Source organism: Lycorma delicatula, chromosome 1 (genome assembly GCF_047948215.1).
Source record: "Lycorma delicatula isolate Av1 chromosome 1, ASM4794821v1, whole genome shotgun sequence".
In the NCBI taxonomy this organism is placed as follows: Eukaryota; Metazoa; Arthropoda; class Insecta; order Hemiptera; family Fulgoridae; genus Lycorma; species Lycorma delicatula.
Genome location: NC_134455.1, coordinates 129249390 through 129265943, shown reverse-complemented (window position 1 = coordinate 129265943; position 16554 = coordinate 129249390). Strand labels below are relative to the sequence as shown.

At 38.3% G+C, this 16554-nt stretch overlaps 1 protein-coding gene across 3 annotated transcripts in view; it reads left to right on the top strand.

Annotated features, from left to right (window-relative positions):
* Positions 1-16554, top strand: part of Npc1a (Niemann-Pick type C-1a) — a 499866-nt gene that overhangs the window by 433683 nt on the left and 49629 nt on the right. For all 3 annotated transcript variants that reach the window (XM_075361101.1, XM_075361091.1, XM_075361084.1), the window contains 2 exons: positions 1257-1402; positions 6806-7011. In XM_075361101.1, coding sequence (XP_075217216.1) covers positions 1257-1402; positions 6806-7011 — 352 coding nt within the window. The remainder of the gene's footprint in view (positions 1-1256; positions 1403-6805; positions 7012-16554) is intronic.

The following is a 16554-nucleotide window of genomic DNA, read 5'->3' as shown; positions in this document are numbered from 1 at the left end:
ATTAGTGTTTTAATTACATTCTTCTCATACTCTGTCTAAGTTTTGCAGTAATTTAAATTGTTGTTTAATGATAATCATTAAAAATACCTAATGAAAGTAATTTTAAGATAAAATTGCCATAAAAGTTAATAACGTGATTGAGTTTTGCTATTGTTAGCTTCAACTATGAGTGTTTTTTCTTTTTTCTTTTCTTTAGCAGCATTAAATGCTATGGTCAACATAATAATAATAATCCTCATTTATTATAATGTTCAAGTATTGAGCTGTATGATATGGTAATGAATTAGAAATATGACATCAAATTTTTATTCTTCCTATTCACAATTTATATTTATAACATAATAAGGTAAATGTATTACACCATATCATGATTTTCTTAGAAGAAAGAACCATTAAAAACATGAAAAAATAAACTAAATAATGAAGCAGTAGTTAAATCAAAAAAATAATCAATATGAAACTAAATATGGTGATGATGCAGCTCTTTCTCAAGATACCATTCTCTCTCTCTATGAAATTAATTTTCTTCAACATTTTATTTATCGTTTTGTAGATTTTTCCTTTGCTGCTCAAGATTATTTTACGAACTTAAAGAAATAGTTATTCATCATTTTTAATTCTCTTTTTAGGATGCAGGATTGTAATTATTATATGCTTAACAAAACATTTGATGTTTATGGTATTCAATTATGTTTGTTTCTATTATGGTACATTCTTTTTTTAACTCATGTTTTACTGTGTGAATGATTTTATGTGTATAATACGTTTTTCCTAATAAAACATTCATTTTTTTAATGGCATTTTTTATTTGAGGAATTTTGTTTATAAATAATTATTTTATTATATGTTTTCACATAAAACTTTTATATTTAGATCTGTTCTAATCCAAGTCGCTATGGGCAAGTTTCAAAGTTTTATGAATGATGTATAGGAGATTACTTGAAAATACTAAACTATTTGATACTTACAGACAAATAATCAGTTTGGAAAATATTGCACTTGGTTACTTTATCAGAAGAGTTGTGATTTGAATAATTAGATAGTTTGTAAAATAGAAAATGTACTAAATTAATACTTAAAATTGATGGATCTACACATAGGTTTTACAGTAAGCATTATCATGTTTTAGTACTACTCTTCTGCAATCATAGTATGAGTATTTTTAATTCTTGTTACTTTGTAAATAATTTTGTTTTCTTAAATTATAATTTTATATTTTCAAAAAAAATTTGTCATTTAATGAATTTAATATTTAGGAGGATCATTCTGTGATTACTGTGGTATTAGAACAAATGAAATTAAGAGACCTGATGCTGAAAGTTTTGAGAAATACCTACCATTTTTTCTGCAGGATAATCCTTCACCTACATGTTCCAAAGGAGGTCATGCGGCATATGCTCAGGTTGGTTTTATCAGAACTCTCTCAATATCTATTTTTGTAATTTTGATTTTTTTTCCATATTTAACCATCTCCCTGTTATTCTCTTACATGTATACTTTCAGTTTTCAAATGTTCGAAGTGCTTTACACTCCAGGTAATAAAATTTTTGTTTTATTTGTTGTATATGACTGGGACAGTGTAATCCATGTGGAAATGTCTTTGTTATTAAAATTCCATGGTATGATGCGTCTTAAAGAAATTATCATTATTCTTTTAATCTTTTTAAACTTCTTAATTGCCCTGAATTTATTGTCTCTTTATAGTGATTAAGAAATTTATGAAATGTAAAAAAAGGGTCACTATAAAATTGTTCTCTATAGCAAACTTTTAAAATTATTCTCTGAAATTTCATTGATTTTTTTTTAAATCAAGCTACTAAAAAAATTCCAATTTGAGTAATAGTAATATATCATCAGATTTTGTAAATGTCAGTACATTTATAAAATTTGATAACGATCCTTTTTTCCAAAAGAGTTTGGTTTATTTGAAGACAAGTTTAATAATGACAATCAATTAATAATCAGATAATTTCCAATATGCCTGATCTGCAAGTAATTAACCAAACCAGCCACTAATTAAAATAATTACCTAAATATATTGATTTTGTTTTTATCATGTTTGGGATATGAAAGTTCCATCATTACACTCCATGTTTGAACTTTGCTTGTTATTTCATAAGGTCCTTTATATCTACTGGTTTTTTAGTATTTATTTATCAAAATATAACTTTATGTGACTACAACTCTGTATAATGTTAATGTTTTGGTATTCATTATCCATGAGTTCTGCTTGATGTTAGCTGTTTTATTACTGAAGCCCACGTTTAGTACTTAATATTTTTTACGTAATATGACTACTGAAATTTTCCATTCATTTTTTTTTTTTTATAAAAAAAGATTATTTTTACACAGCCATTGGGTGGCAACCTGTATGATAACTTTGGAATCAAAATTGTCATACTTGACATTACACGTAATGAATTTTTTTTTAAAATTTTAAATATGTTTTCAAGTTTTTTTGATAAATTTAACACCAGAAATGCAGAACATTTCTTTCACCTAATCCTACTATTAATTGTCATTTTGAGACTCCTTACCTTTTATTTGCTATGTAACCTCATTGTTTCTTGTTATCTTTCATATATGTATATTATATATTTATTTATTTTTTTGTTACGGCCTGGTAGGACCAATTAGTCGTTTATGTTTAGTCTTTCTTATCTTCCAATACTCTTTCATTTTCCTGGAAAAATCCCTTTTCCATTCCTCTGTCCAAACCGTCCCCATTTTCTTCTTAGGCTTTTCTGCAAATTTAACACCGGGTAAGTTGTTATAATTTCCAGATCCTGTTCTGAGATCTTGCAGTGTAATGCCTGCTTCTTTGATGTCTTGAAGCACCTCAGTGAGCCACACTGGTTGCGTTTTTAGCTTCCCAAGAGTTGTTTACTTTTCCTTGATTATTCCAAACGCAAGAGGTGGCCAAAGAATTTTATTCTCTTCTTTCTTATTTCTTCTGTAATTGGTGTAACGACCTCATAGATTTTATGGTTAAGGAGTAATCTCCACTTTCCTTCCACCAAGTTTACCCCGCCAATACAGGTCCTTACGATCCTTCTTTCTTATTGGCTAATTTTTCAGTTCTCGATACTATCTTGATTTGTCCCAGTGTTTCACTCCCATACATTACTACCGGTTTCATCACCGTATTATAGTGTCTTATCTTGGCTTGTTTGGAGATGCATTTCTTGTTATAGGTGTTTCGTGTGACCACTTGTGTCATTGCTAGTCTGTGTGCTCTTTCTTGCCAGGCTATTTTCTTGTTTAGATTCCATATGATGGATTCACCCAAATATTTAAATTTTGATACTATTTTAATTCTGCGACCATTGATTTCCAAATGTTTCCGCTGTGTCTTTTTAGTGAACATTGCTTCTGTCTTCTCGTACAAGACCTGAAGTCCAATTTTTGCTGCGATAGAGGCCACTGATTTTATCTGGTGTTCAGACTCTTCCTCTGTTTCTGCAAGGAACACTAGATCGTCTGCGAAGCCAAGACAGTTAAGGCTTATGTTGTTAAATTTACTTCCAATTTTTACTTTCTCTGGATTTTGTTCGTACCAATGTCATATGATGTATTCTAATGCGCAATTATTCTAATGCGCAATTAAACAGTAATGGTGACAATCTGTCTCCTTGCCTGAGACCAGTTTTTATGTCAAAAATTTCCGATATCTCCCCTCTGAACTTCACCTTCGACCGGGTGCCCATCATCGTCAGCTCCAACATTTTCACCAGTTTTGGGTGCAGCCCAAAATTCCTCAGAATCCTAGGCATAGATGGTCTATGGATAGTCATATGCCTTCTTGAAATCCACAAATGTAATGATTAAGCCCTTGTGTCGCAACTTATACATATCCATAATTAGTTTTAAGGTGATAATTTGTTCTGCACAACTTCTCCAGGGTCTGAATCTCCCCTGATATTCTCCCAATTCTTTCTCCAGTTGATCCTTTATATGGTTATAAAGTATTCTAGAGAAGATCTTGTACGTACAATCTAATAGGGAGATCCCTCTATAGTTGTTTGGATCCATCTTATCGCCTTTCTTGAATAGCGGGTGGATGATTGCTGTTGACCAGTGGTCTGGAAGTCTCTCGCTGTTCCAAATCTTAGTAAGTTCCCTTTGCAATATCTCTAAAATGTTAGGTGCAGCGTATTTCCAATACTCGGCAATTGTTTGGTCTTCTCCGCTCGCCTTATAGTTTTTCATTTTCTTAAGGGTTTGTTCGATCTCTTGTAGAGCAGGCGGAGTTAATTTTGATTGCTCTGTTTTCACTGGTGTGTCTGTGTCAATTCTCAGGAGTTCCTCAGGCTCTTCCGCATTTAAAAGTTCTTCGAATGCTTTGGCAAGGATTTCGGCATTTTCCCTATTGCTGTGTGCTACCTTTCCTTCTTTGTTCTTAAGCAATAACGTTGGTGCCTGGTAACATTGCAATCGTCTTTTGAAGGTTTCGTAGTATTCTCTGGAATACTTTGGAATACCACGGAACCATTAGTTCCATGGAAATTTTCCTCGATCTTTCTAGTGATGTTATTGTGGAATTGTCGTTTGGCCTGCCTAAGAATTTTCTGTGTAAGTTTTCTTTGCATGATTAGTTCTTGAGAGGATTATTCAGACCTCACTACTTGATGTCTCACCCTAGTTTTGTATGAAAATATATATATATTTTAATTTTAGTTAATTTTCTTTTATTTTGTTATTTTTAATAACAGAAATCCCAATTCCTACTTTTCATAAAACATTATATGAAAATTAAATTAAAAAAATTCCTTTGGGCACGCCAGAAGGTAGAGGTAGAAACTTCACCATAGGCAAACTCAGATTGTACGAGTTCTTATTGTATCAAACATCACTTTCCATGTTTTGCAGACACTATGTTTTCTCATTAGACTACTACAAGCTATTGCTAAATCTATCAAGACTTAAACATTTATAAATGTAACAGCAGTGATGTTGAGAAGATGATTTGAAAGTACAATAGGCCTATATTTACCCATATTAAGTATTATAACTTACATTAAATACCTTGTTTGAATATACTAAACTTTTCTTCTTAAGTCTAGGCATATTTACACACTTTCACATTAAACTAGGATAACACAGAAAAATGACACCTCTTGGCAATAAAATATTGTCACTTGCAAAAATTAAAATATACACAGTACTAAGCACAGCATTTTAAATGCGTTCACTTCAAATTCACTAAATATGACAATAGTTTCATATGTTTAGCATATGGGAAGCCTATTCTTTTTACAATTTCAACAGTATTTTGGTCATCCCTTGCTGTAAGATCAAAAATCGTTCCGGACAAAATTTTTAGGTAGATCACTTTAAACAACACAAACTACACAAATAAATTATAATTAATTATAGCTCTTCATAATTAAATGTCACTTATACAGAAATCAAATTAACATTTTGTTAAACAAAATTTTACTTATAAAATATAAAATTTTCTTAAGATTATTATTTATTAATACAGGACACTGAATGAGGAAAATTTAAAAAAAAAAACTATATTCTTTCCTTTCAACTTATGATTATTCAACTAAAAGTTATATATCCCTTCATTTAGCTATTTATACCTGGACATGTGAAATAGTTCTACTTTAATTTTCTTCAGAACAGTGATTGAACAACTATCACTTTAATCACACAGTGATATGAACCATGATAAAAAAAAAATCTGGAAAGGTCACAAATTGTTTCAATGATATTATTATCATATTTTTGATCATCAAAAATGTCTTTAAATGTAAAAAATAAAGCCCAGGCAAAAGTATGAAGTTATCTGCCTAGGAGTGGATAATAAGCTAAGGATAAATATCTGGAATTGAATACTTTTTTACATATCTAAATAATTTAAATATATTTATTTATTTCTGAAGAAATAAACTGTAATAAACTAGTAAGAATAATATTGTTAACTCTATTCAATTTTAGAAAATAAACAAAGCACCTGTAAGTCATTAATTACTGATTTAAGAACTGGTCAATTAATTCTTAAAAAACATATACAACCACACACATGTACATATGCACCCACAAATGTTAATCAATTATAGTGATGTGTTGTGCATTTGAAATAAACTTTTAAAAAATAGTAAATGTTTCCTGTTAATAAACAATATGCATTCTTCGCTACACGTGATTAGCTAGTTATTAATTACACTTAACTGTAACCAAAAAAAAACCCTGCATTTACATTTTCAGTTAGAATAATATACATAAACAGTACTTTAAAATCTGTACTAAGAATTATTTTCTTAATGAGAAAAATAGTTTAATTTTATAGAGAATACTTTTGCTGCCATATTGACGGCTTCCACAGTATTAGATATAACTTTCAGTAAGTTTATTGTTTTATAATAAGAAACTTGTTAGGATTTGAACGTTTTGTTATGTCTAAGTGTTGAGATTGTTATGAAATGTCCTCAAAGCATATACTTAAACATTATTTATTCATTGAATTACAAATCAAAATGTAGTATAAAATTTTTAAATTATTAAATATTTAACGATTCACTTTCATAGTTCTGAAAAGCTGTTAAAGCTATTTGAAGGTAGTAGAAGTCTGTTTAAATTCTATTACATTGGAAATAAGTCATTTAAGATTTAATAAATTTAAAGATTATTTATTGTATTAATATACAACTTACAGCTCATAACTTTGCTGTTCTTATAGAAATTATCATTAAGTTATGCATTAATACAATTTTCTTACAATAATTATTTATATAAGTCAATTTTTTTCATTTTTCATGTTTTAACTAAAATATTCATCTCTATGATTTATTTGCAGGCTGTGAATTTTAAAACAGACAGAAGTGGGTTGTCTAAAGTTGGTGCACAGTATTTTATGGCATTCCATACTCTTCTGAAAACATCAGCAGATTACTATGGTTCTATGGAGAAAGCAAGGATTATTGCTGATAATATTACTCTTATGATCAATACAAACATAAAAAAATTAGGATATAATGAAACTGTTACTGTTTTCCCATACAGGTAAAATTCTTTATTGTAACTGTTTTTGTTATATATATTTTCTGTTGGTACAAAAATTGAATACAGCAAAATAAACTTAATAGTTCTGTCAATTAATGATATACTATTGCATTACTAACTATGTAAGTAATAATTATTTATTTATTCTTTAACCCGTAGAATGCCAGATCCAATCATATCAGATCATGGTAGTTATACTAATGGATGTAGTTTGTTTATTTATCATTAGATTACTGTGTATGTTGCATAATTTCGTCATTCAAACTTTGCTGTTTCCAATTTTGTGGATGTACTATTTCCTTTTTTTAAACAAAATGACTTCCCTTTTTTGTTGTAAAAATGCTGACTGTGTTGTGTTTGGTTACATTGTGATAGCTTTTTCTTCAAACAATTTTGTAAGTAGTAAAGTAGATGATGAAGGAATTGTGGAAATATTACCTTTAGGAAATATTAGTCTTACTGAACATTCAGAATTTAGTGAGTCAGATTGAGTATTTTGTTAATTCAAATTTGTCAATTTATGAAATATCTTGTGTAGATTTAGAGGTTAGTTTAATAAATCATAATGATGTTTCATTTGATAGTGATGATGATGATTAAGGTTTATACATTTTTAATTTTTTTTTTTTGTGGGCGAAAAACGCCTGGGCGTTATCATCGCTTGTAATTTTATTAATAAAACGGTAAAATAACTCCAAAATAATAAAGTTTATAAGGTGTAAAAGTAATATTAATCATATAACAAAAATTTATTAAAACAAGTCAAGAAGGCAAAAAAAACTCAAAACCAATACCACAGATAAAGTCGTTAAAATATAAAAGTTAAAATAATCAAATAAAGAAACTATATAAAACTTACCTAATTTCGATGGGTTGTGCAAAAGGTTCCCTCCCTGGATAGTAAAATTAAATACATAGAACCAAAAAAAAAACAAAATTTAAAGTAAAGGTTAAAAATTATTAAAACAACTCTTCTAGCATAAAAATATAAATGATAATATTATTTTTTTTGCAGTAACCTGGTAACTATGCAAAAAGAGAAACATCCGGTCCAAAATTTTGTTATTATTGTACAAGACATCACGGATGTTTCTAGGTAGATTAAACTCACGACGCAAAGCTGCATAACATATGCAGTCCACGAGAATGTGGTGTACAGTCATGCGGCAGTTGCATCGTGAGCATAGGGGTGGGGCTTCTTCTGACATTAGGTATTCACGTGTGATCCTCGTATGTCCTAACTGTAACTGACAGAGGACCACTTCCTCACGACGAGATTTTCTGCAAGAGGAGCAAACCTGAATCTTTAATCCGTCGGAGTTTATTATCGACAGTAGTCGCCCAGTCACTTTGCCACCTTGCTCTCGGTGAATGTTTTATACGATTGATAAAATCAAAGGTAGTAACTCGGGTGGTGAAAGGAGGTTGAATACACGCTTCTTTAGCAGCATAATCTGCTCTTTCATTACCTAGAATCCCTACGTGGCTAGGGATCCAGCAAAAACTTACCTTGCATTGCGATTACCTAACTCAGCGATTGCATCATTAATGTCAATAACGACAGGATGTTTGGAATAAAAGTTTTCTAACGCCTGGAGAGCACTACATCAGTCACTGCAAATAAGAATGTTTCTATATTTAGGGCTAACGATATTTAGAGCCCTATTTATAGCGAGTAGTTCTGTGGTGAACACACTCGTAATACCGGGTAGGCCAAACATATAAGTCCTTTCATTGACAACAAAAGCACAACCAACGGTACCGTCTTGTTTCGACCCATCAGTGTATATCACCGCGTCTGGGTTCGTCTTGGTGCGGGAGGCTCCTTGTAGGGTGGCAATCGTGTCGAGCGGAGATACGAAGACCAGATGTTAACTGCTTTCGCTGTTGGGAGACGGGTCATGTTGCGGCACACTGCACGGGTCCCGATAGGAGAGCCTGTTGTTACAATTGCGGGGCGACGGGGCACAAGAGGGCAGAGTGCCGGGAACCCACCAAATGCGTGGGTTGTGGAGTGATTGGGCATAGACTGGGTAGCAGGGACTGTAAACACGTTCGGAAATGAAGTGTTTACAGCTCAACGTAAACAGAGCCGTGGCTGCCCATGACTTGGCATGGGCGGCAGCGCTGGTTGGAGGATACGACCTACTGCTGGTCGTGGAACCTAATCAGCGACTGGTTAACTCAGGCCACTGGTATGTTGACCAGGATGGCGATGCTGCTATACGGAATGTCACCGGCAGGTTTGCAGTCACGAAGGTAGTTAGAGGTAGAGGGTTCGTGGCTGTAGACATCCATCAACTCACGGTGATCAATGGGTACATCTCTCCCAACAGCGGAATGGATCGACATGAAGAATTCATCGGAAACCTGGAGGAATGCATACGAAGGGCTGGGTTCCCGGTACTTTTGACCGGGGAATTCAACTCCGAATGCACTGAACTCGGAGGGTGCCGGTCCACGCGGAGAGGCTACACCCTAGCTACAATGCTTGGGGCCGCGGGACTGGTGGTCATGAACACGCCTAGGGTGCCTACATACGACGCAAGGGGTGATGGATCGGTGTTGGATCTGACAGCGGCCTCAGATAGGGTGGCAAGAAGGATAGTGGGCTGGCAGGTAGTAGAAGATGATTTTGCCAGCGACCACAAGGCCATAATTTTTGAAATACAAGGAGGCGGAAGGGGTCTAGAGGAACAGGACCCTATCTGGAGGCCGTCAGAACACCAGGCTGCGACGGTAGCGGATAGGACGGCGGCAGAGGTGGCCCGTAGGCGTGTTCACACCCCCGAGGAATTCATGGCCATCCTACAGGGGGAATGTGTGAAGCAGCGGCCACAGCCTGGAAGACGCGTAAAGAATGTTTACTGGTGGAACAGGGACATTGCGAGACTACGTGGTGAAACCAAAACAGCAAGGCGGAGGATGCAGCGCGCACGACGGAGGGACTCTGAGCGCCTACAGGAGGAAACGGAGGTGTTCCACGCGGCACGAAGAAGCCTTTGTAGAGCCATTAAGGCTGCCAAACAAGAGGCGTGGCAACACCTCGTGGAAGACCTGGAGCAAGATCCGTGGGGCAGGGCCTACCAGATCGTCACCAAGAAGTTTGGTAGGCGCCTGACCCCATTGACAAGGGAACAGTCTCTCACAGCGATAACGGAGCTCTTCCACGTCGAAGAGGAGGAATGGGAACCGATAGCTGGTGATCAACAAAGGCGCTTCACTGTAGAAGAACTACAGTGGGCGTCCAAGAAGATGAGCCTGCGGAAGAGCCCGGGCCCAGATAACATCCCTGGGTCCATCGTGAAGGTGTTGGTGGATAGGCACCCGTGGACGGTGTTAGACATGTTCAGTGGGGCATTGTCCACGGGGAGTTTTCCCGGCTGTTGGAAGGAGGCCAGGTTGGTCCTCCTCCCGAAACCGGGAGCCGAAGAAACCAGGAAATACCGGCCGATCTGCCTCATCAACACGATGGGAAAGCTGTATGAGAGACTGATCGCTGAAAGACTGCGGTCGGAGATTGAGGCGGGCGGAGGTCTTTCCCCGGACCAGTACGGCTTCGTTCGGGGAAGATCGACCGTCGACGCCGTCCGACGGGTGCTAGAGTGGGCCAGAGTTCAGTCGGCAGGCACGTGGCGACGAAGGAAAATCCCATTGATCATTCTCCTAGACATCAGGAATGCATTTAACAGCGTGCCATGGGGAGTGATCATGGGAATACTCCGGGAGAGAGGGATCAGCGGCTACTTGCTCGCCGTAATAAATGACTATCTGCATGAGAGATCTCTGCGGGTACGCACAGAGGAAGGAGAAGATGACTTCAACATGTTTGGAGGCGTTCCGCAGGGGTCGGTGCTTGGGCCTCTTCTTTGGAACATCGCGTACGACGGCCTTCTGCGGGAAGAACTCCCGGAAGGATGCCAGTCGGTCGCGTACGCAGATGACCTCGCGCTGATGGTGTCGGGACGGACGGAGGAGGAGGTAGAAGATAAGGCAAACTTGGCGGTGGCAGTCGTCAGCAGATGGCTGGGGGAGAGAGGACTACGACTGGCACCGCACAAGACAGCAGCTGTCCCGATCACCGGCAGAAGAAGACTGAGAGGAATGTCCTTCATGGTAGACGACGTACGGGTCCACACGTCCGGTTGCGCTAAGTACCTGGGCGTGTGGATTGACAAGAATGGGCTGTCTAACACCCACCTCAGAGAGGTCACTAAGAGGGCCGAGAAGATACAAGACGCTCTACAAAAACTAATGGGCAACAAGAGCGGACCACGGGCGAGCAAGCGACGGCTGATCCTTTCAGTGGTTTCCTCCGTCTTGCTGTACGCGGTCCCGGCCTGGAAGGACGCACTTTCGAGAAAGAAGAACGTACGGATGCTAGCCTCCCTTACCAGAAGAGCGGCGATTCGCATAACATCGGCGTACCGCACCGTATCTGGATGCGCAGTGGCAGTCATCGCAGGGGTGCCTCCCATCGAGCTGCGGGCCACGCAGCTGGTCTCCACATACGAAGGAACGCCGAAGGCGGAAGCCGGGAGGCAGCTGATGGTCAACTGGCAGGAGATGTGGAGAACGGCTACGGCTGGGGCATGGGCCAGGAGACTGATCCCGGACTTAGGACCGTGGGTCAGGCGGAGGCATGGGGAGGTAGATTACTTCCTCACGCAGTTCCTGTCTGGACACGGGGAGTTCGGGGTCTACCTACATCGGTTCAAGAGAAGACGGACACCGAGGTGCTTCTACTGCGGTCAGGATGACACGCCGGAGCACACCTTTTACGAGTGCGAAAGGTGGGCTGTGGTCCGGCGTAGGCATGGCACAGATGGCCTCACTCCATCAGAAACAACTGTAGCTCACATGCTGAAAGGGAAGAGAGAATGGGATGCGGTACAGAGCATGGTGGCTAGCATCCTGAAGACGAAGGAGGTACATGGAAGAGAGTGGGGAGAAGACTTCTAGGCGCGGGTAAGCAGCAATGTCCCTAGCAAGTATACTGTGTGTTTCTTCTACTATATATATTATTTTTGTGTTGTATGGTATTGTGAATTCATTGTCTCCATTGTCACTGTGGTTGGTACTCTACGGCCGGCTCGAGATGACAAGCACGATCGCTTCGACCGTGTGCAGGAGGGCCACGGCTAGAGGTGACATCGCCGAAGAGACAACATGAAGTGGGTTTCATTTATTATGTATTTTCCTTGTATTGTATGATTGTGGTATTATTTTATTTTATTGATTGTGTTCCTTCTAACGGTTACGAGGGCACTCACAGCGAACGTGCCCGCGGATTGCGGAAGGAGGAATAAGTTCAGACGCCAACGTGATGGGCTGCAACTGAAGGGAGGAAAAATAAATAAATAAATAAAATACAGGGGGCGAATCGTGGTCGCCGTGCAGGGCCAGGGAGGCAGCCTGGATGCAGAGGACGCTTTGGCTCCTTCATATGCAAGAATGAAGGTCAGTTGGGGTGCTCCGATGATGCATTTGGGACCCTCAGGTGTGAGAGGGGGACGCGGCGGTTTGCCGGCTTCGCGCAATGCGTAGCCGGCAACCTAGTGTAGGGACGGGAAGGGTAGCCTCTAAGTGGAGGGATGTAGTGGTCGTCCAGAAGGGAGGGCTGCTGCATCCTGATGAAACTGAGAGGACCCCGATGGGACGCCAAAGAAAAGGCAAGACAGGGGGGCAGTCGACTGCCACGACACTCCGACATTCCTGCGCATAGCCTAACGGCGGAGGCCGGGGATGTTGGGGGTGTTTAAGAAGAAGAAAAAAAAAAAAAAAAAAAAAAAAAGAGGGTTCGTCTTGGTGAGAATATACTAAAAAATTTGCCGGAAAACAGTAGGTGGTGTTGATCGTTTATCGTATGTTGTAAGGTCAAATGTAAAATTTACAAGGTTTATTCTCCACGGAGGATATGAGCACGGACATGATGGAAAGAACGAGGGAGTGTCAACATTTATACGCTGCACAGCGTGGACGGTCCTCATATTTCCTTAAATTAGGATTCCTAAGAACTGGGTCAAAAGCCGGGTGATTTGGCTGTCCTTTGAGACGGGCAAAATAAGATAACAAAAACTGGTCTCATCTATCCTAAAGTGACTTGTAGACTGTGCTCGCCACAGTCTACAAGTAAGCTTGCGATAGGGCTTGACCTAAATGCACCTGTGGCAAGCCGAAGAAAAGAATGATGTACACTGTCCAGCATTTTAAGCACGGTTTGTCGAGCTGAAGAGTAGGCAACACAACCATAATCTAAACGGGAACAAACAAGGGAATAGTAAAAATGTAACATACATGACCGATCGACTCCCCAGTTGGTGTTACTAAGGACCCGCATCATATCTAAAAGTTTGAAACATTTTGTCCTCAATTCCTTTATATGTTTAACCCAAGTAAGATGGAGATCAAAAAGCAAACCTAGAAACTTGACGTAAGGGGAGACAGCAATAATCCCCTGTTCAGAAAAACCCGTAGCCTGTTCAGAATAGAAGGGTTCCGTAGCCGAGAAAAGACTACACATTTCATTTTGTCGGGTGAAAATGTGAAACCAGTAGTTCTTGACCAAGTCTCAAGGCGAAATATAGTGTTCTGTATCAGTCACTCTGCAGTGGGTGTTGAGCGGCTCGCAGTGTAAATAACAAAATTGTCAATGATAGAGAACATGAGACAGGAGCCTGTACACAATTGGTAATGCTGTTTATGGCCACAGAAAACAAGGTGGCACTTATATACTACCTTGAGGTACTCCATTTTCCGAGACGACACTGCCTGAAAGTGAATCGTTTACACAAACACGAAACATTCGGTGATTTAAGAATCCCTGTATAAAAGCAAGCATATTGCCATTGATTCCCCATCTCCTAAGGGTGTTAAGAATGCCATGTCGCCAGGCCGTGTCGTACGCCTTTTTTATATTGAAGAAGATAGCAACGAGGTGTTGGCGGTTCAGGAAGGCTGTTTGTATGGCTGTCTACCATTTAGTGTGCCTTCACACTAAATGGTCAATGGAAGATCTTCCCTGTCGGAAACCACACTGTTTCGAAGAAAGAAAGCCATGTTTCTCCAAGTACCATGCATGCCTGCAGTTTACCATTCTCTCCATTATTTTACACAACACGCTTGTTAAAGAGATAGGGCGGTAGTTTGAGGGATCGGATTTGTCTTTACCAGGCTTTAGTATTGGTATAACAAATGCTTCTGACCAGCCGGGCGGAAAGACTTGTTCGAAGAATAAACCATTGTAAATATTCAAAAGATGTTGCAGTGCTGAGTTAGGAAGGTGTGAAAGCATACAAAGGTGAACGTTGTCTGGTCCAGGGGAAGTGTCACGTGAGTTCTTAAGTGCGTGCAACAATTCTTTAAATAAGAATGGAGTGTTCAATTCACCAACCGAAACACCAATATTTACATCTGTGCTTTGTACCTCTGAAATTCGTTACTATATGACGAAGTGAGAGACACTGAGCGGAAAGATTTTGCTAAAGTATTTGCTACAGCCGAAGATGATGAAAGGAGAATAGATGAACCCATCCACCGCCGTGGGTTGGGTATGAATGGGCGTACCTGAACGGAGAGGTAACCCACTTTAATCTTCTCTGGAGGAACAGGAAGACTGAACGTCAGTGTAAGGGACGGTGTCGGTTCTTCTGTTTTGTTCTGCCGTTTCATCATACATTTCACCTCTACAACACCTTGAGTACGAAGTTCATCAGCAATTTCCCATAAATTCATTTCCAGAAGGTCACTACAAAAAATTACTCCTCGGCTGGTATTTAGGGTCTTGTGGCATGTCGTACTTACGATTATGCCGCCCATATTGGTCAGACCTAACAAGGAGCGACTCTTCTCATCATTATATGTCTCCACCAGAATTGTCCCATCATGTAATTTTTTAATGTTTCTCAGAGAACCAATACATGTGATGCATTTATTAATCAGGAAAGGTGAGACCTTTTGAAGGGAGCCACCCTTCTGATTATTCCTAATAACAACAAAGCGAACATTTTTGCACCTGACACCATCTTCGTCGGCTGTAGCAAAATTAGCCTCATCAGACGAGGCTGACCGAGGCCTTTTCACTAGACTTAAATTGATGGTTTTTTCAGATGGACCACCAACCATCATAGAATTTGCTGTAGGAACTGAAATTTTGGTCCCACGAGAACTGGCGATATAATAGACCACTCCAGCAGAGCGCCCACGTACTGGAGCTAAAGCTAAATACAACTGGGTTTGCTCTGGTGCCCAGAGGACATCGTTTGAGACTCACTACATAGAGCCATTCACCCATCGGCACGACAGTTCCCACCTTGGGTTACGGTTGCATTTCGTACGATGTCGCAACACCACCGAGTGTAAATGAAAGAGAAAATTGTGTTGGATGTTGTTGTGCAGTTGAGTAAATGTATATGTTGCAATTCGTGTAGTGTACTTGGTGTAGTATACATGTATAGTGAAAAGTATTCTGCAGCTAAGTGTGTAGTGGGAAGAAAAGCTGCAGAGGCTAGGCCCATGGGGACACCAACCCCCAAAGTCTTAAAGAATAAGACTCCCCGTCGGGGATTTTTAATATTATTGATTGAAATAATATTATTTTAAGCTCTGATTTCCATGTTAAACATAAATTTAAATATGAACAGGTAATAATATTTTAGTTTGTTTTTTCTGTGTCTTTACAATAAAATTTTGTTTTAGAAACCTACCAGTATGCAAAACATTTTTTAAATTAGAAGCAAGGAGAAATGTTTCTGGGTTCTTGTTTCAATAACAGGCCACCTGTTTTGTTAGAAGAAATGAAAACAATTTATTACTCTTTTATTTAATATGGGCTTAAAAATATTTAATGTTGCAACCTACTAGATAAATATGATTTTAAATAAATTCCATGGTTTTGTAAAATGTTTTCAAGAAATACATTTCAAATTCTTTTAAGAATTTGTCATATAGCAGACATCACAAAATTGTAGATCCTGGAACATGAGTTATAAACCTTGTGCCTGTTTCTAACCTCTCATAGATAATACTGAATAAATTTCATTAAAATCCATCCCAAAAAATTTTCATAAACAAAAGTCTAGTTAGAAGAAAAAGGCGTTCTCAACTTTTTTTAAATTTGCCAAACATCAGCTTCGGTAGGATGTCAAACTTTGGGTGTTGAGATGCTAAAGGTGACAAGGATAAAAACTGAATTAAAAGTGAGGCCTGGGGTATCATCGGTTTTATGAAGTGATAAAACGTTTAAAAAAGGGCTTTTAAATAAAGGATACTGTGCATTAATAGATAATCGTTAAAAGGATAATCTTGAAACTGATAGTAGGTCTGTATAAAAATAATACTTTTATGACAGGTGTTGTACAACACAATTGAAAAGACAACCCAAGTAATTTAAAATAGGAAAAACATAGTATGAAGTCCACTGCTACCAACTGGACACAGAGGCAAACAAATGTAAACCAAATCAGTTATTTTGTTGTCTAATAGTTCTATAGCCGATAGTGTATAGAAAACAATTAAATGCCACAACAGAGAAATAACAGTTAC